General features: G+C 43.2%; 1 protein-coding gene across 3 annotated transcripts in view; it reads right to left on the bottom strand.

The window, feature by feature from the left end:
* STAT5B (signal transducer and activator of transcription 5B) overlaps positions 1-24,507 on the bottom strand; it is a 64,459-nt gene that overhangs the window by 17,011 nt on the left and 22,941 nt on the right. The window contains exons 1-7 of one of the 3 annotated variants that reach the window (XM_018065117.1): positions 21,737-21,805; positions 10,048-10,185; positions 6,639-6,795; positions 5,430-5,519; positions 4,158-4,332; positions 623-753; positions 241-392 (exon numbers count right to left, since the gene is read on the bottom strand). In XM_018065117.1, the coding sequence (XP_017920606.1) occupies positions 241-392; positions 623-753; positions 4,158-4,332; positions 5,430-5,519; positions 6,639-6,795; positions 10,048-10,175 (833 nt within the window). In that variant the 5' untranslated portion in view covers positions 10,176-10,185; positions 21,737-21,805. Of the gene's footprint in view, positions 1-240; positions 393-622; positions 754-4,157; positions 4,333-5,429; positions 5,520-6,638; positions 6,796-10,047; positions 10,186-21,736; positions 21,806-24,507 lie in introns of those variants that run through there. The other 2 variants (XM_018065115.1, XM_018065118.1) reach the window with 2 other exon arrangements.

A 24,507-nucleotide genomic window follows, 5' to 3' on the forward strand; every position in this document is an offset into this window, starting at 1 on the left:
GCCTGAGTGTCACTTTGCCACCTGGCCCCATCCCAGCATCCAAGCCAGTGATGCCCCTCCAAGGGAAGTGGGCACAGGAAAGGACGCCAGCGTCAGCATCAAACCAGACCACTGGTGGGATAAGACCCGTGCCCAGACAGAGGGAGCCAGCTGCTCATGCAGACGTGGGCACAAACAGCAGCTGGCAGCACCACCCTGAGCCCCTGCTGCCTGCCCCTCCCTGCCCCCCACCCCTGGTACCAGGACTGTAGCACATCCAGGCTGCCCTCGGGGGGGCCTCCGTTCCCCGCCAGCTGCTGCCGCCGCTTCCACTGGATCAGCTCGTCATCCAGGATGATGGTCTGCTGCTTCCGCAGCAGCTGCAGGGTCTTCTGGTGCTTCTCGGCCAGCTCCTGAGGGTCGGGCGGTGGCTCAGCGGGCCCTTCTGGGCTCTCAGAACAGCCCTGCAGGGCCTCCTCCTCCCAGACCGACTCTGCCCCTCGGGTCCCATGAGGAAGAAGGCCCTGGCCTCCTGCCCCACTGGGTCCTGTTCTCCTCCTGGCTCTCTGCCTCCCTTAGGGTTCCCAGGACAGCTCGGGGCGTCACCGCCCCCGGGGAGGGGAGGGACACTGAGCCCACTCACCACGCGGTACTGCTGCAGCGTCTGGGCCTCGCGCTGCAGCCAGGCCTCCAGGGACACCTGCTTCTGCTGGAGGGCTGTCTCCCGGCTCAGTCGCTCCTGGGGGTTCAGCTGGGCCAGCTGGGCAAACTGAGCTGGAGGAGGGGACAGGACACCATGACCATGACCTCCCCGGCCCAGCCGGGAGCCCATCTGTTCTGGAGGCAAGACCCTCGAGGGGACGTGTCTGACCAGCAGCCGGTCAGGTTCCACAGCAACGGGGCCCAGAGATGAGAAGGCTCTGGCCCCTGTGCCCCCACTCTGAGCTCCCCTCGGGGAGTGGGGAGATGGAAGCCTGGCGACAGCTGAGGAGGAGCCTGCCCTGGCCAAGCCCCTACTTAGCCCGCCTCACCCCATGCGCAGTCTGGCTTGGAGCCACCATGTCTGGTCTGAAGTGAACCCCACCCTTCACCAGGTGGGTGAACTTGGGCAAGTCACCCCCCTCTCCTATGCCTCAGTTTTCCCATCTGTGAAAGGGGAGCATCAAGAGACATCTGCCTCAGCGGCTGCTGGGAGGTTAAGTAAGTGATGAGACAGAAATGCTCAGGAAGCTGCCCGGCACAGTTGGCCCCAGAGAGAAGTCAGTCATGGTTAATGGGTTACATGAGGGGATGAAAGGCAGATGGAGCAGCTCTCAGCCCCAACCTCACGGGCAGAGCCTCGTCAGAAGGCTCTGCTCCGTGGGCTCTGTCCTGTCTCCCAGGCTCAGCAGCCTCTCCTCAGGGAAGGGGGGGTTTCTTCAGGGGGTGAAGGTCCCTAACATGCTTATCCAAGTTGGTCACTGTGAGCTCAGCTGACCAACCAGAAGAGAGACACAGAGAGAGTTGGGGCCACTGGGAACACAAAAGCAGTGAGAGTCTCTCAGGAGAGCGAGGCAGTTTCTCTCCACACTGGCTCTCAGGCAGCTCATCAATGGCAGAATATGTAACCAGGCCTCACTGACTCCTTCTGCAAACAACTTGTGATGAAATACTTAAGACACAGGAAGTAGAGAGGATGATACAAGGAACACCTGTGTATCAAGAAGCCGCTTAAGAAATCAAGCACTTCCATGGTGAAGCACCTGTACCCCTCCCCTGCTGGTAACCCCATCCCTCCCTCCACAGGTAACCACTGCCCCCAGTGCTGGCATCCAACCCTCACCAATGGCCTTTCTGAACATCTCAGGGGCCTCACTGGGGCTGAGTCTAGAAGACATGAACATCAGTTACAAGTCTTGGTCAAACTCCTGGCAGGCCTCTGTGGGCCATGTCACAAGGCCGAGACCCTGTCCTATGGACACACAAGGCTGGGACAGACTAAAGCAACTCTATTCAAGAGAACTTAGAAATATGGCTCCATTCTGACTGCAGGGGACTGAGCAGGCAAGGAACAGAGCAGAACAATCTGGACAGCCACCCGGAATCCTGCCACCCACAGGGAGACAGTGATAATCCCAACACTGGGACCTGGCTTCCTTATGCAAGTGACCCACTTAAGTCTCTCCTGGCAAACTGCAGAAGCTTCTGGGAAGGACGCCAGGAGACGTGAGGCCATTGTCTGCTCCACTGGAGGGAGCTGAGACTGCCCTCACACAAACAGATCAGTCATCTGTGTTTCTGATGTGTGCACTTGATAAATGAGACTGAACTGACATTGCAGGATGGGGACAAACTCAACCTCCCAAGTAGGAAACAGAAAACCCAAGAACAGGATCATCCATTCTGTCAGCCAGTCAATGGCCTTGGGTAGAAATAAGAGCCTGAAGTTTCCTAATATAGGAGGGGGTCAGTCTGGTATGGATGCAGATGTGAGGAAGACATGCCAGGGTCATCCTCTATCATTCACTCAACACCAGCTCTAATTTGGGCTGTGCCGGCCTCAGAGTCCCTTGAACTATAAGGAGATCCAACCAGTCAATCCTAAAGGAAATCAATCCTGAATATTCATTGCAAGGACTGATGCTGAAGCTGAAGGTCCAACACTCTGGTCACCTGATGCGAAAAGCCAACTCATTGGAAAACACTCTGATGCTGGGAAAGATTGAGGGCAGGAGGAGAAGGGGACGACAGAGGATGAGATGGACATGAGTTTGAGCAAGCTCCGAGAGTTGGTGATGGACAGGGAAGCCTGGCGTGCTGCAGTTCACAAAGTCCCAAAGAGCTGGACAAGACTTGGTGACTATGACACCACCACCACCACCACCAACAAATCTCAGGGTATAGAGATAAAAGACTGTTTCCTCTCAACAAATTTATATTCTTCCGCAGAAGACAGAAAGAATAAGTGGTGTTAATACAGTTCTAAGATGGAGCCCACAGGCATGGCAGTAGAGAAGGGCATGGCATGTGCAGGCATCTGTGCTTTCACGGCTGGCTGGCTGAGCTGAAGCGTCTCTGAGGTTTTGAGCAGGGCACGTAACCAGGGAGAGCAAACTACAGGGCCACTTCATTTTATCCTGGTGCAATATATTGTACTTCACAGATACTGTGTTCTTTTTAAAATACAAACTGAATGCTTGTAGCAACCTTGTGGCAAGCAAGCAACACTATTAATGCTGTTTTTTCCAACAGCATTGGCTCATTTCTTGTCTCCATGTCACATTTTGGTAATCCTTGCACTATTTCAGAGTTTTTCATTATTACTATATTTGCTATGGTGATCTGTGACCAGTGATCTTTGATGTTACTACTACAATTCACTGAAGGTTGGGCTCATTAGCATTTTTAAAATTAAGGTACGTACTTTTTTTTTTAGACAATGCTATTGCACACTTACTGGACTACAGTGTAGTATAAACACATATATGCTGGGAAACCAAAACACTCATGTGAATTGCTTTACTGCAATATTTACTTTATTGTAGTGGTCTGGAACCAAACCCTTGGCATCCCCCAAGCACCCCTTAATTAAAGTCACACTGCCAAACTCTGAAGGGTCAGTAGGGGGTGCTGGTGGGGCTCCACACCTTCCAGACTGATTCTGACCAAGGCACCAGCAGGATTTACCCGAGGTAGGGGCTCCTCTGTCTACAGGGCTAACTGAGATGCACGAGTTGCTCTGCCCCAGGACAGCCTGTCTGAATAACTGACCAAAACAATACTAAAAGGCTGCAGAACACAGCTCTCCGTCCCTAATACGCTCCCTGTTCAGAAAGTTTACCATTTCAATAAAGCGCCACTTTGAAAATGCCTGCCACGTACAAAGTGCATCTGATACTGTTTCCTTAGTCTGCGTGCCCCTTCCACAAGAGGAAACGCCTTTCCTCACAGACCAGCAGCTCCTTGGGTGTGGGGGGCCAGAGTGAGACCCCACCTTCTCTCCCAGGACCAGTGCCTGGATTTGCCCCTTCCAAAGCCTCAACCTCCGGCGCTGCCTTCAACGCAAAGTTTTCTCTGCTACCTCAGAGAGAGGAAAACGCCTCTAAATGGAGAACTGGTTCTCTTCTAAGCCAACCAGCTTCTTGCCAGTCCTCACTCTGGTCCTCCAGACACGCACCACCCTCCCACACCAGGCTCACCCTGGATCCTCAGGCTCTCCTGATACTGGATGATGAAATACTCTTGAGTCTGCTGCAGCTTCTTCAGCTCATTCTCTGTGTCCTGCGTGACCAGTCGCAGCTCCTCAAATGTCTGGTTGATCTGAAGGTGTTTCTGGGACATGGCATCAGCGAGACTTCCAGCCGGAGAAGTACCCTGGAGACAGAGCAGAGACAGAGCAGGTGGCAGTGAGCCGGGCAGAGAGGATGGGAGGAAGCCTCAGGCCTTAGTCCCAGAGAAAGGGCAATGCTCGCACTATAACTGGGCTGAGATGCCAAAGGCTAAATTTTGAGTCAGAGAGCTGCAAATGTTCTTTGTGAGTGTTGGGGCAGAGCGGGAAGACGAGGAGCAACAGGAGGCCAGGTGGACTACGGCATCTTCATAAAGCGCTGCAGAAAGGCTCTGACCTACACGCAGGAGACATCTGAGTTCTCTTTGGAGACCAGAACTCAACGTGTCTCAGGAGTTTTCCTGCTAATAATGATGACCCCTCATTTCAGAGTCATTCACTGGATGCCAACTGTGCCAGGTGCTGGCGGCACAGCGGGGGACACGGCTGTGTGAACACATGTCATCTGTGTCCTCCCTCAAGACCTCGTGACTGGGCAAAGAGTGTAATTGTTCAGGGGCGGCGTCCTGGAGACCCCAAGTGAGGTGATGGGCGAGGCATCAACAAGCGCTGTGTGGATGGAGTCATCGCCCTGGCCTGGGTGGGTTTACTCCTTCAACACCGGGTTGAGGGCGGCTGAGAAGGGGCTGTTCTTAAGCAGTCTCACCTGAATATAAGCATGTGTGTGTGAGTCGCTCAGCTGTGTCCAGCTCTTTGTGACCACATGGACTATAGCTCGCCAGGCTCCTTGGTCCACAGAATTCTCCAGACAAGAACTCTGGAGTGGGTAGCCATTCTCTTCTCCAGGGGATCTTCCTGACCCAGGGATCCAACCCAGGTTTCTCGCAATGTGGGCAGATTCTTTACCAACTGAACCACCAGGGATCCCTGCATATCCCTGCCTCTCCTCAAACACTATTCAATTGTGGTTAAATTGTTTTGCACTTGTTCACATTGTTCTGTGGTTGCGATCTCATCAAGGTTACAAGCCAGTCAAGATCAGAGATCAGTTTTCTATTTCCTTTGCGCTCTTAGGACAAGGCTCTGTTTATAGACACCAACAGATGCACCCTGAGAGACCCTGACAAAGCTGGGCCAGAACGAGCTCGGCAGGAAAGGACTCCCAAGCCCGTGGGGCACTCACATTGGTGGCTTCTCGGACCAGCCTCTGCTCATTGTACAGAATGTGGCGAATGCAGCGCACCAGCTCCATGGGGCAGCGGTCGTACGTGTTCTGAAAGAATCCAAGAGCAAACGTCACTTTGTTCTGCTTCATGCTATGGGGCAGAACCTCACCGCAGAGCAGAGGGCCAGACCTCAGGATGGAGGAGACGCTTGGCAACACAACCATGAGGACTGCTGCTCTTCCAGTGTGAATGGGGACAAGAAAAGCATGCTGTGGGAAACTCAATTACAAGAGGAAGGTAAAATTATTTTATTTCTTGCATCTTTAATTGCTTAAAGTAAGGGAACCATGCATGGAAACAGAATACATTTTTAAAAGGCCGTATCAGAGGAGAAACTGGACACCACCTTGACTGAGCAACCAAAATTACTGCCACCAAGGAGGACAAGGTGGACGCGGTACACCTCTGGATGTGATAGTCTGAGGAGGACGCAACATCACTTCTTTCCAATTCTGATCAGGGGTGTGTACCCTGAATCTAATCATGAGGAAATGTCATACAAACCCCAAATAAGGTACATTTTACCTTTAAAAAATAGAGGAGCTGAATTATTTTTAAAATGTCAATGCAATGAAAGACAAAGGGAGACTGACAAGTGGTTCCTTAAAGAGACATGACAACTATATGCAATAAGCGATCTTGAACGTGATCCTGGACTGGAGGGGGAGAAAAATGTCCCAAACGATGTTAGTAAGTCAGCTGATAACTGTACTGTAACTACGTAAGAGAAGGTTCATATGCTTAGAAAATGGACACTGGAGTACTTTAGGGACAAAGGGGCATGATGCATACAACTTTTGAGTGATGAAAAACTGTGTGCATGTCTATGCATGTGCGCACCTGCGTGTGTGTGTGTGTGTACATACATGTGTGCAGAGGGAGAATGTTGTAAAGCAAATGTTAACAATGCTGAGTCTGAGCATATGTTCTTAGTATTAATCTTGTAACTGTCTATAAATTTGAAATGATTTTCAAATAAAAGGTTTAAAAATGGCAGCTACAATCACAAAACCAAACAATAAGAACTTTACACGTTGTCACATGTGGCTTGGCAACATGTGAAAGGAGAGAGAGAAAACCTCTGAATGAAGGAAGAGCCCCCGCAGGGAAGAGAACGCAGCGTGGCCTGGGGCTCACATGGAGCGCAGCCCCGAACTCATGCCCACCTGGAGCTGCGTGGCGTAGTGCCCCAGCTTGATCTTCAGTAGGAACCCGTCTTCCCCCACTTGGTGCTCTGCCTTCTTCTGCAACTCCTGCACCAGGCCCTCCAGGAGCTGGGTGGCCTTAATGTTCTCCTGTGGATTATCAAGATCTATTGAGTCCCTAGGGGAAAGAAATTACATACATATGTATACATACATGCATACAGCCTGTATAAATGCAGCCTCAATGCACCATACCTTTTCTGGGGCTCAAGTGACTTCTTTACAATGCTCACTGCAAATTTTAGGCAACTTCCAATTCAAACTGACTACATAGCTACATAAATCTATTTCCAATCCACTAGTTACCTTAGTGGAAGGTATAGCATATTTTCTCTTTTTTCTTTGCAGTGGACTGCCCATTCTCCTACTGACTCGCTCTGGTGCTTATGCTATTTGCTTCTAGGAATGAAGGGAAAAGGAAAGTGCTTTGTGTGCTCTGAAGGAAATAAGGACTCTGATAATTTCCTATTTATAGTCACCCCTTCAAGGGTAGAAGGGGGCACAGGGTCAAGAATGCTCTGTGTGTTTTTGCCAGCCTCGACTTGTATGTGTTGCTAATTTCACAGGGAGTATTTCTTCAGTAAAGACAGGTGAGTTAACGGAGTTACTTCTAAGAAGCCCTGGAAATATGAAATTAAGACATATGAAGCCTACAAGTATTCACACAAGGCAGGCATTTGTATCACTAGCTGCAGATTTGGGACATGTAGGCAGGGCTGACTCCTCCAATGAACCAGAAAAATCACTTTACAGGCTTCACAGTAATTCAGAGCCACTTAACTGGTGGCAGGGCTTGGGTGGTCTCTCTCCCTCCCTTCTTCCTCCTCTTCCTTCCCCCACTCTTCCCCCTCTCCCCATCTCTGACTCTCTTTCTTTTTTTAACAACTTAATCAACAATTGCTGTTGGGCAGTACTGTGTTACTTAACTCTGCTTGCTGAAGAAACCTAACAGCTGTCAGATTGAAATAACATTCATTACTGCTGGTGGGTCTGCAGCCAAACAAGACATCTGGTGATAGCTAAGCAGCTCTGTCATCTCTACACAGCCCCGAAGTTAGGTAGAAACTAATTTCTAACAGGGGCACAGACAGGTACACCAAAGCACTGGTAACATTACTTCATCAACTAATATGCTCGAATCTGCCCTCTTGAGAAGGCAGTAGAGAAAGCCAAAATTTAAATATGCGTGCTATGTACCAAATATGTCTAAATAAAAGCCTTGAAGGAATGGAGGCAGCCCTGCACCTCTGTTCTGAATGGCAATAATGCTCCTCATCTGAGGAATCCACTCTTCAGAAGAATATTTTGGAGTATAGTTGCTTTAGAATGGTGTGTTTGTGTCTATCGCAGAGCAAAGTGAATCAGCTACATGTATACATACATCCCCTCTTTTTTGGATTTCTTTACCACTGAGGTCACCACAGGTCACTGAGTAGTGAATCCACTCTTGAGAAGAGACAATCTCTGAGCAAAACTCATGGTAATCAAGTACTACGAGTTCTCGGACTTTAAAACTTAATTCTCTTCCATAAATGTACACACATACATATATATACAGACACACATACACACACACACACACACACACACACAAACTTTCTTAGCTTAAACATGAAGAACTGAAGATGTTTTACTTAAAATCTTTATATTCTTAAACCCAAACCTGAATCAGGTTTTCCTTGACATAAACACAAGACTTTTAACATTCGTTTGATAAGAAGACTACATGGGAAATCTACTAAATGAAATTTTAGATCAACAGAAACTTCCTACTAATGTTTTCCTGAACTCTCCAAATCTTTAAAAGAAAATGAAAATGAAATGGAAAAGCACCAGATGAGGTGCAATTGACATGCTCACATTCAGTACCTTTTTCTTTTTCTCACTTAATTGCATGAGGCTGAGATTTTTTTAATTGCCTAGAAAATTGCCTTCCTTTGGTGCGCTCCAGCTTTGGAACAGAAGTCTGCTACTAACACAAGATCGCAATGATTCTGAGGCAACATTACTGATGGGTATACAGCTCGCCTCAAATAGCAGCATAAAGGCTGGTTTCTCCTGTTCTCCTGGCCATGATGATGGAGGCCTGAAGTATCCGACGAACATGACAGATCAGCTCGAGACAGGTAACTGGCATGCGCCCAGGCCCTGCTCAGAGCAGCAGACGGCCTGCGGCCTGGCGTGCAACAGCATTGTTGATTATAAGGCTTTGTCGACAGTCTACTGCAATGTACTAATTTTGAAATAATTTAAAAACGATTCCCCCCCGGATATATAAACAGTAATTTGGGAAATCAGAAAAATAAACATGGTTGTTGAATCTGCCATTAAGAGTAATTATTGTTAACATTTTGGTGTATTATCTTTTAGTCTCTATATATATATACAAATTACATATAAATTTGAAGACACCAAAGTCATCGTTAAACTTGTTAATAATACACTTTATTAAATTTTATGCATATGCATACCTTATCTGACCCGTTAAATACTAAACTCTGTGGACAAGGGCTTCAGTGTTTTCATATGAACTCCACTAACTACAACACTGCTAGATAGTCAGTTTTGTTGACTTTTTAAAAAACTTTATTTTTAATTTGAGGATAATTACTTTACAATATTGTGATGGTTTCTGTCATACATCAGTATGAATCAGCCATAAGTATACACATGCCCCCTCCCTCTTAAACCTCTCTCCTTCCTACCTCCCTCCCCATCCCACCCCCTCTAGGATGTCACCAGCTTTGGGTTTCCTTGAGTCATACAACAAATTCCCACTGGCTATCTGTTTTACATATGGTAATGTATATGTTTCAATGCTATTCTCTGAAATCATCCCACCCTCTCCTTCCCCTGTGTCCGAAAGTCTGTCCTTTGTGTCTCTAGAGAAGTTGTGGTTACATGTACACAATGGAATATTACTCAGCTATAAAACGGAACACATTTGAGTCAGTTCTAATAAGGTGGATGAACCCAGAGCCTAATATACACAGTAAAATAAGCTGGAAAGAGAAAGACAGATACCATATATTAACGTGTATATATGGAATCTAGAAAGATGGTACTGATGTGTTAGTACCATAGTACACAGTACCATAGATGGTACCTATGTGTTAACTGTTTTTTATGAGCAGCAATATTATAATGCTTTTATCCAGAATTTATTATTAAAGGAAACAAACCCTATTAAAAAAAAATCCCAGTAGTTATTCCATCTTCTTAAAATTTAAGATAGAATACCTTTTCATGAGTCACATAGCTTTCTTTACAAATGTACAACTTTTAGAGTCTTCATTATGTTATCTTTCTGATAAAACTTCAATATGCTTGTGCCTCACAAACTATGACAGAAAAACCTTTATTCACTTACCAAGCTTGGCTTTCAATCCACTGGGATAAGTAATGGCGCACCTCAATGGGGAAATGCTGACCATACAGTGCTTGCATCTGATGAAGGGCATCTCCTTGGAGCTGCTGGGCTTGTATCCACACAGCCATGGTTTACAATCTGTTAAACAAACAGTGGTTTGTATTGGTTTCCCCCTCCCCGCCCCCCTTTAAATCCACTAGAGTAAATACTCGATTATAAAGGCTGGCGATAAATGCATTTAAGCCCTTTTTGACAGACTGAAGATTGGTATTCTTAAACTGAATTTTAGCTTCAAAATGCTTTCAAAATGTAGACATTCAGTGCGGCCATGGAAAGGTGTACAACTGGGTCTATGAAGCTCTGACTACAAAATGTACAGAAGCCCTATAACGAAAAATACAAATTCAGCATTAAGGAAAGAACTGCCTATAGCTTTGATATCACAGACATATTCTTTCTTTTACATGTGTTCTAAACTTGAAGTAACAGTAAGCAGCATTTCAACAGTAATGATAAATAAGTAGCACAGGGATTTTGTTAAATAATCACTTATTTTAGATTTCATATTTTTACTTTTAAAACGTGCAATAAAACACATTGCCATTTTGAAAAAGACCCAGTCAAAGAAAAGTGGTAATATCTTATGCATGGATTGAACCCTATGTATTATTACTATTTACCTAAACAGTAATTATTTGCACATCAAAGGAACAGACTTATCTGGAAAACAACCCCAAGGTTCACCTTCTGAGTTACTGCTAAGGAACTTATGAAGCAATGTTCTGTTAAAATTAAAGCATTTAAAAATCTTTCAGACACTGAAAACAATATATTCCAGCTAAGAGTTAGAAACAAAACCCATTATATTCCAATAGTGGGTAGATTTTTAAAACACTCACTTGATTTCAGGAAAACAGTTTTATAAAACTGCCATGATACCTTTTCAGACTCACCTAAGATTTTTTAATTCATTTGGCAGAAACTCTTTGGGGTGAAACCAGACTGTGGCAGCAGCATTACTTTCATGAGCACAGGGGCCTCCCTGCTGGCCCAGTGGTTAAGACTCCACGCTTCCACTGCAGGGAGCTTCTGAGTTTGGTCACTGATCAGGGAACTACAATCCCACATGCCGAGTGGCCAAAAAATGTTGTACTTTCACGTACACAAAGGAGACTAAAACTACATCTTGCTCTAACACTATGATCCACAGTGTGGAGTTTGATACAAGGCAGGGATATCTTGAATCCCTTCCAGAACTATCTGATGACTGATTTGTACAATTCTCCTATTAACTCGTGCTACAGTCAGGGTCTGGTGAATTAGAACTTTGGTTTTGTTGAACATCAGAGACCACACAAGTGTGTAATGAAACAAAAATCCCTTCTCTGTTAGTTGTAGTTGTCCGATCGCATAACACAGAGCTATTTATGGGACAAGTTAGTTAGCCAACAATGAGGTGTGGGGTGGCTGCCAGTTACCTATTTTAGATTTGTGCTATGCTATAGAACATTTGTGCAGTGTACAACTTTAATTAGGGCTTTTGAGCATTAAGGCTGGGATCACTGTAAGATCACCCAAGACATCAAATTCCAGCCTCGAAATTTGATGAAATTTTTCAAATTCTCACTACAAAGAGAAAGACTTGGATAAAACAGTTCTCTCCAGAAGGAATCCCACAGTAAAATCAAACATCCGGAAGACATTTAATTGTACAATATAATTTCTAATCAAATGACTCATCATATCTCAAGATTCTGGAAAACTGGAACAGATACCAAGGCATATTTTTTGGACAAAAGGTAAAGGGATGGATGTCATGGTTGAAGGTGCTTAGGCAAGAATGACACAGGAATAAAGAAAATAATTCAGTACTATTAATCTCTCTTAGTGGTAAGGAACTGGAAAGAAGCAGGACCTCCTCATAGCTCTCTTAATGAATATGTGGATAATGCCAACAGATACAAAAATGATCTCGCATCCTGCGTTCATTTACTGAATTGACCCTAGAGACAAAGGAAGGAAAACTGTGGGAAAATGTTTATCTTCAAAAAGACTCCTCAGTCCACCCAAATAAAATAGCAGTCTGCTAACTCTCTATCCTCTCAGTTCACTTTCTTTTTCTTGGTATCATTTATCACTTCCTGATGCTTTTGAACTGCAGTGTTGGAGAAGACTCTTGAGAGTCCCTTGCACTGCAAGGAGATCCAACCAGTCCATTCTAAAGGAGATCAGTCCTGGGTGTTCTTTGGAAGGAATGATGCTAAAGCTGAAAGTCCAGTACTTTGGCCACCTCATGCGAAGAGCTGACTCATTGGAAAAGACTCTGATGCTGGGAGGGATTGGGGGCAGGAGGAAAAGGGGACAACAGAGGATGAAATGGCTGGATGGCATCACTGACTCGATGGACATGAGTTTGAGTGAACTCCGGGAGATGGTGATGGACAGGGAGGCCCGGTGTGCTGCAATTCACGGGGTCACAAAGAGTCAGACAGACACGACTGAGTGACTGAACTGAACTGAACTGACATTTATTATGTATTTGTTTAATGACTTCCCACTAGGGAGAAAGCACCATGAACACAATGACTTTGTTTTGTCTTATGCTCTTTCTCTTGGGCCTAGAATTGTGCCTGGCAAAGAAGCATTCAGAAAATTTTTGGTTGTTGCATAAATAAATGTATATACAGAATTTGGTCAAATCTATCAGCTCTTTCCAAAGTCATCAAGGAACGAGAAATCAGTATGAAATACCAAGCCAAGAAAAGGAAACAGATCCCACACTTTGGGCGAGCCTATACTAATAACGGTCTGCTGCTGCTGCTCAGTCGCTTCGGTCTATCTGCCCCTTAATCACATATGGCACCGCTTGTAATTTTCTCTTTTAGATTTTATTAATTTTTGTCTGTTTTCCCCACTGAATGAGAACCATAAGTGAGCAAGTACCTACTATGGGGGCATGCCATGGAAGTAAAAAGTAGTAAGCATTTGCTCAGTAAACAAATACATACCAAATATTTGCTAAATACGTCACAGGTTCTGCTGCCTGAGCATAATTCCAGGAGTTATTACTGTTTTAAGAAAGAAATACTATGCTGATATGCCACATAGGTAGGAATATTATATAAACGGCACACTATTTTGTTAAGCTTTGTACTAGTTCTTGGTTTTTATAAAAGAGTAAAATGCTGAGCTCTTACAAGTTTTCAGAATATTTTTTATGGTTCTAAATATGAACATGCCACAACAGTTACTTTCTAAAATGCCATCTGAAGGACAACAGCTGATAAACATAAGGTGGTAATCTCTTTATTTTGATAAATACAGTATACGTTAATTTCACTACAAAAAAAAATGCTTTGATAGAGTTGGAAAGTACACTTTGCCTACCACTGGCCAAAAATGCAAAATAAAAACACTAAGCAGTACAAATCATCTTTATTTTTAAACTAAGAGTTATTTACACATGGAATATGAGATGACCTACTGAGATTATCATGTAACAATTTAAAATATGCAGTTTAGGAAAAAAAAAGACTTCCCCCTACCAACTGTGTTAATAAAGCCTGGACTCTAAGTGGTGCTTTTCTCCATGCACGTCAAAACCTCATACACGTTCTGCACACATTATTCGGCTGAGCCTACACCTGGTATCAGCTGACTCCCTGTCCTTTCTCACTAGTGCTCACGCAGCCACTGAACGCTACCCCCCCCCACAGTATAGTGTATGCGTGTATCACACATAGTGACGCTACCCCCCACACACAGTAACTGCACATCTGTCCTCAATACACGCTTTCTTCTGCTTATTTACGGGCAGCTCCATCTTCAATGTGTGATGTTCTGACAAGGGAAGTGGTTTGTATCTCTGGTAAATCACCACCTCTGAAGACTGGGAAATGGATATACAATCTTATTTTTAGCCAAAGATGAGAACTATTTGAGCTCTGCGAGTTGCACTCTTATTGTTCATAAGCATTCCAAACAACCCCAAACCACCCTGGATACAGAATCTTGTGCTTTCGAAAGCACAAAGTATCTACATGGACCCCATATATCTGGATATATCCTAGGAGTCCCAAATACAGCAGACCCACAGGCACTTGAAAAAAAGGGTTTCAAAGTCTAATAGCTCATAATGTTACAGACTTAATGAAAACTGAAGCAAAGACTGTCTGTTTACATAAATTAAACAATATGAGTGGGTGGGATTTAAGGATAATTTTGTCCCGATAATAGATATCTTTTTATTAGATGCTTTCCCTTTGAGAAGTAAAACATAAACCTTTGAGGAAAAAAATCACTCTCTCTGAAGACTCTAAAATATTGTGGCTAAAGTCATGCTATAGCCAACTGTAGGGGAAGAGAAGCAGATGGCAGGACCACAGAAAGTTCCCCAAGCGTATCTGCCACTTGCAAGAATGAATTCTGGCTTGGGATGAGAGTGGGAGTTTCAAATGAGCACAGGGGGGAATTCCCTGGTGGTCCAGTGGCTGGGACTCCGTGCTCCCAATGCAGGGGGCCTGGGTTCCATCCCTGGTCAGGGAACTAGATCCCCCATGCCACAGCTGAGGCTCCTGCCATAGTGGAGCCTGGGGGTCTTGTGTGCTGCAACTGAGACTTGGCCTAGTCAAATAAATAAATATTTCAAAAAGTGTGTGCAGGGATTTGGTCTGCCGGATTCACGTGTGTAATTCAAGTATTCTGTAAGTCATCTCCACCCCATCACAACCACTGTTCCATTCCATCCCAGGGCCAAACTCTCTACAATGGAGCTCAAGTTCTGGAGATAATGGCAAGCTCACCTAAACAAAGTTCTACAAAATATTTAATAACCTTTTAAACCTCTCTGGGCCTCAGTTTCCTTACTTGTAAAATTATGTCTCTCGGGGGTTGTTGTAAGAATGAGTTAACATGGGCAAATGCTTAAAACAGTGCCTGGCTCATAGCAAATGCTCAATCTTATTCTGACTTTGCAACCTTAAACTGATAAAACGGTGTCCTTCTCCCCACCTCCAATTTTAACTCATTTCAAATAAGTACCTTCCGAAAGTCGATCCTCCCACAAAGCGCTCTTGCTGTCTTTCTCTTTAACCAATATCCTGCAGATAAATTTTACCCCCCTGTTAAAAGCCCATCTCTTAATCAATTTCACTGGCACCAGGACTTTCATGGATGAGAACTGATGGAGGCTGGTGGAAAGGCATTGGGAGGACTGTTTCCTCACCTCTGAACAAAGGAATTAAGAATTGTGAAGGGCAGTGCAGTGAGAGCAAGCCTGTCATAAATACACTCGACTCCAAAAAGGAACATCCATTCAGATGTGCTTGCTTGGCAGCCGGAGCAAAGCTTTCTCCTATTCCTTCCAAAGAAGGACTCCTACTAATTAAAAGTATGAATTATGAGCAACAAATATCTTGATTCCTCTAATAAATAAACATGAGAAATAAGAATGAAAACTGAATTAAGATAACATTTTATTAGTGTTTTTATCCACCATCCAGATTTATCATTTAATGTCATTTACTGAACACTTGCTGCATTGTTTTATAGCAATGAGGGCTTTTATGAGTCTACTCATACAACCCTCACAAAAACCCTAGGAGGAAGCCCTATTATTGTTCCTACTTTATAGATGAAGAAATTGAGGTTTAGCAAATTAAACAGTATTGTAAAATGGTGTAATAACTTCAGAAAACCATCTGGAGGTTCTTCAAAAGGTTAAATATGGAGTTACTATATGACCCAGCAGTTTCACTCCTAGGTATATGCCTAAGAGAAATGAAAACATATGTCTACAAAAACTTGCACACAAATGTTCGTAGCAGCATTATACATAATAGCCAAAAGGCAGAAACAACCCAAATGTCCATCAGTACATGAGTGGATAATAAGGATATGAATGGAGAAATAAAGCAGATAAAATGGAATATTATTCAATAGTAAAAAGGCATGAAGTACTGAAACATGCTATAATATGAATAAACCTTGAAAACATGATGCTAAGAAGCCAGATATAAAGGGCCACATATTGTGCATTCCATTTAAAGGAAATGTCAGAAATACGCAAACCCATAGAAACAAAGTAGACAGGCGGTTGCCAAGGGCTAGGGGGATGGGCGGTGACTTTAATGGGTATGGGTTTCTTTTGGGGGTGAAACATTTGCCCCACGTCCCACTCTGCTGAGGTGTACCCTCTGGGCTGGGTCTGGGCAGCCTGGCCCCAGCCTGGACTCCACCACTGCACCATGCTGACTCTGTCCCAGGGACTTGTAGTCGTAGTCTGGCATACTGTGTTTTGTATTTTGCTGCATGTTTGTTATATTTCATAACTTAAAGGAAGAAAATGAGTAAGAAATTAGAATCAGAAACCTAATATTGCAGGGCTCTGATTTGGGCAAAGGCTTGGGCTACTTGGCAGATGAAACAGAAGATGTATAAACATTGCTTGTGATCTGAAAAAGAATATGACCTGGCAAGGAGTTAGGATTCAAAACTGTTAATCATATCAGCACCACTTAGTGACTGAAGGACTTTGGATGCAATATAAAGAGCAAGTTCTCTGTTGTTTTTTCCTGCTTTACTATCAATACATATATCCAGTGGCAGTGATCACCTAGTAGTAGGAACCTGGAGGGAGAGAAAACTATGAAATAGTGGCAATGAAGGATTAAGACTTTGTTCATACTAAAATTGGCCTAACATCAAGTAAGAAGGTTAGTGTAAAACTATCCCATCTAGAAGCAGGTCAACACTGGAGCCATCTGCTCTTTAAAAACATTTTTTTCTAAACACTACTTTATAAGCCATCAGAAAGGCAATTCTCTAATAAAATCAGATTATTAAACAGATGGGAAGAGAACAGAACGAATAAAAGTATTTGGCTCACAAAGAAACAAACAAGGAAAAATTTGCCAGGCAACACAGAGATGATAAAATTCTGGGAAGGCAATCAGTCTTAAATCTTTACGTCACAGTGAAATTACTGCATATTACTTTGGGGAGAGGGGAGGAGGTGGGGGCAGAAGGTCTCCCTCATGCTACACTGGCTCACAGCTTGAACAGCGCCTGTTATCATTATTTCTGTGTTGCAATCTATTTAGCAACTTGGACAGCCCGCTTGGGAAGAAGCTACATCAATAACATTTTTCAGGTAACTGAAAACGTTTACTGTAGCCCCCAAACAATGACTGTCTGCATTACAGAAGAGTGAGAAATGATCTGAGGCTGCTATGTAGCCCTATGTCAGCCTCAGAATTTCAAATGTAGGCTTTTAAATTTCTTTATTTTAAAAAATATTCATTTATTTGGCTGCACTGGATCTTCACTGAGGCATGTGGAATCCTGACCAGGGATGGAACCCAGGCCCCATGCACTGGGAGCAGAGAGTTTTAAATACTGCACCACCAGGGAAGTCCCTTGAATGAGGGTCTATATACGTACCCATTTTATACTGTTAATCAAGACCAACTCATCTTAGACTGTCTTTTGAAAAGGTCAAATCCTTTAGTTCAGGACATAGAAATTCCTCAGCTACTTCAATATACTGAGTTTCTACACCATTGAGATGAATTCTAATCCCTTCCCTTCTGTTCTGAAGTTTTGTTTAAAAGTCAACTTATTAATAAATCTACACATGTTTCTAATATTTTCTGCATTAAAGTTCACAGACTCCCTCCTACCACTGAAAATTATAGTATTAAATTTCCACTTGGGGACTACCTTGGTGGCCCAATGGCTAAGACTCTGCACTCTCAATGGAGGGGGCCCAGGTTCAACCCCTGGTCAGGGAATCAGATCCCACATACTGCAACTAAGAGTTTGAGTGCCACAACTAAAAAGATTCTGCATCCCACAACTAAAAATCCCGCATGCCGCAACTAAGACGTGGTGCAGCCAAATAAGAGAAAAAATTAAATAAAAAATTTTCCACTTAGCAAAATTTGCTTTGAAGAACCCTCAGCATGAGGTCAACTCCTAAGGACAATAGTTCAGTAGGATACACAACAGTGAGAAATTAGAAATAATCTAAATGTCCAAAATAAGAGGCTGGTTATTAAACTATAATATATTAATCTGATGGAATACTGTGCAACAATTTAAGTGAAATCTAAAGGCTATATTAAAATATAAGGCTGTAGACACATTTTCTAGAAGTAAAGGATACTAAATGAAAAGTGTACACATGTTTGCCAGAGGACACATACCAGAGGAAGGTCAGAGAGAACTATAAACAGCCGTTACATTTAGGTGAAGTTTTGGTACAATTTTTTTGTAACTTTTTTTATTTATTAAATTTTGTTCAAAATGTAAAACCTGAAATATAAGTTTAATAATTATGGACAATTGACATTGCTCCCTACCCTACAGGAATTAAATATAAACAGATATGCAAAAGACATAGGTAGAAATACTTCCCATCATGACAGTACCCAGGTTATGGCAGTTTCTTACAAGTTAAGTAGTCTTGAGATTTAAGTAGGGCATGAGATATTTACACATTTTTTGAAAAAGAAATACAATTCTATCACTTTCAATATATAGCAACAATGTGTTTTCAAGCAGTGGTTCAAGACTATTAATAGGTAAGATTGATTTGTAATTTTAACATCTATTTATATTTTATTTAAATCCTTTAAAATACCTTGCATTCATTAACTATTCATACTATTCTTTTAATAAACCCTAGAAGAAACAAAAAGGTGTTTATGTGGGGAGTATATAAAAAGGGTTAACAAAATTTTGGTAGGTTATGAGCTTATTTAACTTATATGCAGAGTATATCATGAAAATGCTGGACTGGATGAAGCACCAACTGGAATCAAGATTGCCAGGAGAAATATCAAAAACCTCAGCTATGCAGATGACACCACACTCACGGCAGAAAGCGAAGAACTAAAGAGCCTCTTGATGAAAGTGAAAGAGGAGAGTGAAAAAGTCGGCTTAAAGTTCAACATTCAGAAAACTAAGATCATGGCATCTAGTCCCATCACTTCATGGCAAATAGATGGGAAAACAGTGGAAACAGTGACAGACTTTATTTCTTTGGGCTCCAAAATCACTGCAGATGGTGACTGCAGCCATGAAATTAAAAGACGCTTGCTCCTTGGAAGAAAAGTTATGATCAATCTAGACAGCATATTAAAAAGCAGAGACATTACTTTGCCAATGAAGGTCCGTCTAGTCAAAACTATGGTTTTCCCAGTAGTCATCTATGGATGTGAGGGACTATAAAGAAAGCTGAGCACCGAAGAATTGATGTTTTTGAACTGTGGTGTTGGAGAAGACTCTTGAGAGTCCCTTGGACTGCAAGGAGATCCAACCAGTCAACCCTAAAGGAAATCAATCCTGAATATTCATTAGAAGGACTATGCTGAAGCTGAAACTCCAATACTTCGGCCACCTGATGTGAAGAACTGACTTATTGGAAAAGACTCTGATGCTGGGAAAGATTGAAGGCAGTAGAAGGGGACAACAGAGAATGAGATGGTTAGATGGCATCACCGACTCAATGGACATGAGTTTGAGTGAACTCCGGGAGTTGGTGATGGATAGGGAGGCCTGGCATACTGCAGTCCATGGGGCCACAAACAGTCGGACAGAACTGAGCAACTGAACTGAACTGATGAATCTATGGAAATTCATTATACACTATATTTTGTGAGTGTTTGAAAATCTTCATACCAAATCGTTCAGAATACCAAAAGAAAAAAAAAGTAAACTAGAACTTAGACCAGGTTGAAGATTATTGATCTCAGAGGGAGTAGAGCTGGAATGTAAAAAGTTTTCTTGTGACTTCTGGAAAAAAAAAAGCAAAGAGAAAAGAAAAAAGAGGGTATTTGAGAAAGTCCTATTTCAAGGCAAGAAATAATACATACTTAGATTCATGTTTAGCTCTTATTCATCTTTGACATGATTAAGCAATGGTCACTGCAAACTTGTGCCAACAGTAAATGGCATGAAATACATAGAAAACCACTGTCAGCAGTGCAAGAATTCCTTTTTAAAAACTCTATTTCCCTTACCCCTAGCAACATACCTGGACACAACTGCCCTAGGTGAAGGCCCTTGACAGTTTAAGGGTAACAATTCAAGGCCTCCAGAAGCAAACAGTTACCTGATCAGCTTCCAGAAAGCCTTAGCCACCAATTCCTAACTTTACTCCTATTCAAAGGCCAACAGAACTGGGGGAAATCTTCCTTTTTTGTTGATATCAACTTATTTTGTGCCAGAACCTATACCTAAAGCCAAAACAAGGTTTGCACTCCCTTTTGGATTCTTCACTATCTCTGGAAGGTTGAACAGATGAGGCCAGCTTCCAAGAACGGGAAAGAAGCACTGCAGGGCCACCTTGCTAAGGAGAGACCAGACGTCAATCTCATGAGGTTACTCTCTGCGCCTTTTTTGTACATTGACACTGATGCTCACTCAACAGTCTTTACTATTAACAGTAAATCTTGGAAAGAGACCAATAATACATTGGGAAAGCATGCCTATAAACTGAACTCAAATTAAATGCAGAAGAATATGGTATCTTGCCCTCTTTTCAGGTAGCTATGTTCTCTGCACTCACCAATAATCATAATCAACTTCATTTCTGTACTTGACGATAAATCCTTTCAGAAAACAAAATTTTAAAACTGAACCTAAATATGTTTGGGTTAAAATGCTGGAAGACCAAAATCTTTTAAGAGAGAAATGTTTCATCAGCTAGTTCCTTTGCCTTAGCAACTTGCCAAGCTAAGTTGCTTTGGTTGTGTCTGACTCTGTGCAGTCCTGTGGTCCATAGCCCACTGGGCTCCTCTGTCCTTGGAATTCTCCAGGCAAGATACTGGAGTGGGTTGCTGTGCCCTCCTCCAGGGGTCTTCCCGACCCAGGGATTGAACCCAAGTCTCTTACTTTTACCTGCACTGGCAAGCAGGTTCTTTACTACTAATGCCACCTGGGAAGCCCTTGGCCTGCTCACTGGGTGACACGCCAATTTGGAAGCCCAACTGAAGCTTCCTGAAGGAAATGCCAATGTGTGGGGTATAATACTCACTGTGTCTAAGTAAAACAACTCCTGCAGAAAAAGTGGATCCAACAATGGGCAGCAGATATGGTAAGAAGTTAATTCTAATTCTGAGATGAAATGACATTTATTATTATTTTTGAATTGTTTTTCAACTTTTTATTTTACATTGGAGTATAGTGGATTAACAGTGTTGTGATACTTTCAGGTGGACAGTAAAAGGACTCAGCCATACATATACATGTAACCATTCTCTCCCAAACTCCCCTCCCATCCAGGCTGCCACAAAATACTGAGCAGAGTTCCTTGTGCTATACATTAGGTCCTTGCTGGTTATCCATTTTAAATATAGCAGTTTGTATATGGAAATGACATTAAACTAAGAGCTCATGTTTTAAAAAATAAAAATGGCCTCTCAGGAAAAAAAAGGTGATCCAGTATAAGAAATAATACTGATATCAAGACATTCAACATTAAGATGAATTAAAACTGAACGCAAAGCAAGTGTCCATAGCATAAACACTGGAACTTGGCAATAAAATACAATTCTCTTTGCTAAAACAAACTACTTTTTCTGGAAACAGATACTCTTTATCTACTGGCATATCTACACACAGCTCAGCTCCCTGAACCTGAGTACTTGTTCCTGCAACACACACAGCTGCACCGAGAGATGCCCACCTCTTAACTAACAGCTTACGCGCCAAGCCAGCAGCCAGGATAGCGGCAGAACCCTTCTGTGTATATGTTCTTTCACAGGCTGCACTGTTACAGGAAGAAACAAAGAGCAGCGATTTCCTTCCAAAAGGTCAGCTGCCTCAGACAGACCAAACAGAAAGCAGTTAATTCTTGCCAACTTCCCCTCCTGCTTCTGTAGCTAGTACGCAACAGCATTCGGTTTCCAGTAAAGCTCCAGAGAAAAACAAAGCAAATGTGAGACCTAGAACCTATGTAATGCGGTGTCTCACTTGACTAAGTTAAAGACAATAAGATCACGTGGAGCTACACTCTTTAAACAGCAGTGGGACTCAGGAACTACCAGATTCCATGTGGACTTCAACACGAGGCTTGGAACCATCCTAGGCTTCATATCAATGCTAATGCTCAAGAAGTCTCCACCTAAAAATAAAGTGGCATTTCGTCTATAATAAATGTGGCCACATACAAGGCCCCTAGTTGACTGATTTAAAAATAAATCTTTAGCTTTCCTCTTCTCTAACTAAAGTCCAATCAGCTATCCAACATGTTAAGGCACTGGCCAGGTTCAGTGCTGACAATCAGCAAACGCACATATACAAGGGAGATATATTTCCTTAGACAAAACATGGTGAAAAGACTGTACAACTAGTAACAAAAGGGGGAAGAAGACAGAAAATATGATCTTAAATCTTTGTTAGGTAGTAACCCTTGATAGCTGTGGAACAATATTAAAGACCCCTCACCCCCAAAGAAACAATATCACATTCTCACATAGACTTCAAGAGAGCATCTAGGCATTTAACCTTCCCAGAGGCAAAAAAATTAAATCTTTTTAGTTTAAAAGTGAAGAAGAGGGAAGGAAAAAGGAAGACTTTTTGTTTTCTGAACCAGATCGATTCCTGGCTTAGCTATCTATATCCAGCTTACAAGAAAATGTGATGGGTCCTTCGGAAAGGCTCCTACAAGCATGTCATAGGGCTCTGTGTGGTTTCTAACTCATTAGTTTCAGGTTGTGGTAGCAACACAGACACAAGGCTTTTTGCGAGACAAGCTTTCATAAAGATTCTAGGCTTTGATGATGGAGGGTACATAATCCCACTCTGAGAATACCTCCTTTAAAATGACAGTTTGGAGTTCAAGGAGAAACTTATTAGGTTGTTATATATGCTGAATTAACTATTGCTATCCACACCAGAAACTATTTCATGTTGGAAACAACACAAACTGTTAAGTTTTCAAGACTTTTACATTTAATCAGCAAATCTTAAATAACAAAGGAATTAGCATGGGAAAAGAAAAAATAGGGAGTACTAGCAGCAGTAGTAACAGTAATAAGAGTACGGTAGTAACATAAGCATTCAAGGAGCTCTTACGACATCATGTATTGTGGTATGCGTGTTATATGCACCCTCATTTAATCCTTATGACAATCCTATGAGGCAGTAGGATTATTATCCACGTTCTATTTAAGAGGAAGCAGGCTTACAGAAAGTCACTCAGTTGCGTCTGACTCTTTGCAACGCCATGGACTAGACAGTCCACCAAATCCTCCAGGCCAGATTACTGCAGTGGGTAGCCACTCCCTTCACCAGGGGATCTTCCCAACCCAGGTCTCCTGCATTGCAGGCAGATTCTTTACCAGTTGAGCCACAAGGGAAGCCCAAGAATACTACAGTGGGTAGCCTATCCCTTCTCCAGAGGATCTTCCCAACCCAGGAACAGAACCATGGTCTCCTGCATTGCAGGCGGATTCTTTACTGTCTGAGCCACCAGGGAAGTCCATTATCCCCATTCTATTTAAGAGGAAGCAGGCTTAAGAGGTGAAAAATTTGCCCATAGTCCTGCCACAAGTGGAGGAGATGGGATCAGCACTAGGCTGCTCATTTCCAGTGCTCACACTCTCAACCCTTGCTGCTGCTGCTAAGTCACTTCAGTCGTGTCCGACTCTGTGTGACCCCATAGATGGCAGCCCACCAGGCTCCCCCGTCCCTGAGATTCTCCAGGCAAGAACACTGGAGTGGGCTGCCATTTCCTTTTCCAATGCATGTAAGTGAAAAGTGAAAGGGAAGTCGCTCAGTCGTGTCCGACTCTTTGCGACCCCATGGACTGCAGCCCACCAGGGTCCTCTGTCCATGGGATTCTCCAGGCAAGAGTACTGGAGTGGGGTGCCATTGCCTTCTCCCTCAACCCCTGGGCTTTATTTATTAAAAACTTCACCTAATCAAATGAGCTTTTCCTGACTATGATAGCTGTGGTTTAAGATTGTTTTATGATAAAAGCTGCAAATCGAATTAACAAAGTGCAACTCACAGATAACAAAAATTATTTGATGATCTCCCAATTTTTTTTTCCAGAATATTTTAAATAGAACTCCCTTCCCTAAAGGCCTGAGAACATCAGGATGCCAAGCTTTCAAGCAAAGGAAGCCATATTAGGAATCTGGTGGTTCACCTTCACTCTTCTCAATCAAATCAGAAATCAGCCAAAAGCTTTAGATTACAAAAAGGATTGGGAGAATAACGAGAATCGTGCTGGGGGTGGGTGATTTTTCAAAGAGGCCTAAACCTAGATCCTGACCACCAGTGGTCAGAATTAACTTTGTGGGGCTTCCCTAGTGGCTCAGTGGTAAAGAATATGCCTGCCAATGCAGGAGACGGGGGTTTGATCCCTGGTCTGGGAAGATCCCACATACCACAGAACAACTAAGCCCGTGTGTCACAACTACTGAGTCCAGGCTCTAGAGCCTGGGAGCC

This window comes from Capra hircus, chromosome 19, assembly GCF_001704415.2.
Source record: "Capra hircus breed San Clemente chromosome 19, ASM170441v1, whole genome shotgun sequence".
Classification (NCBI taxonomy): domain Eukaryota; kingdom Metazoa; phylum Chordata; class Mammalia; order Artiodactyla; family Bovidae; genus Capra; species Capra hircus.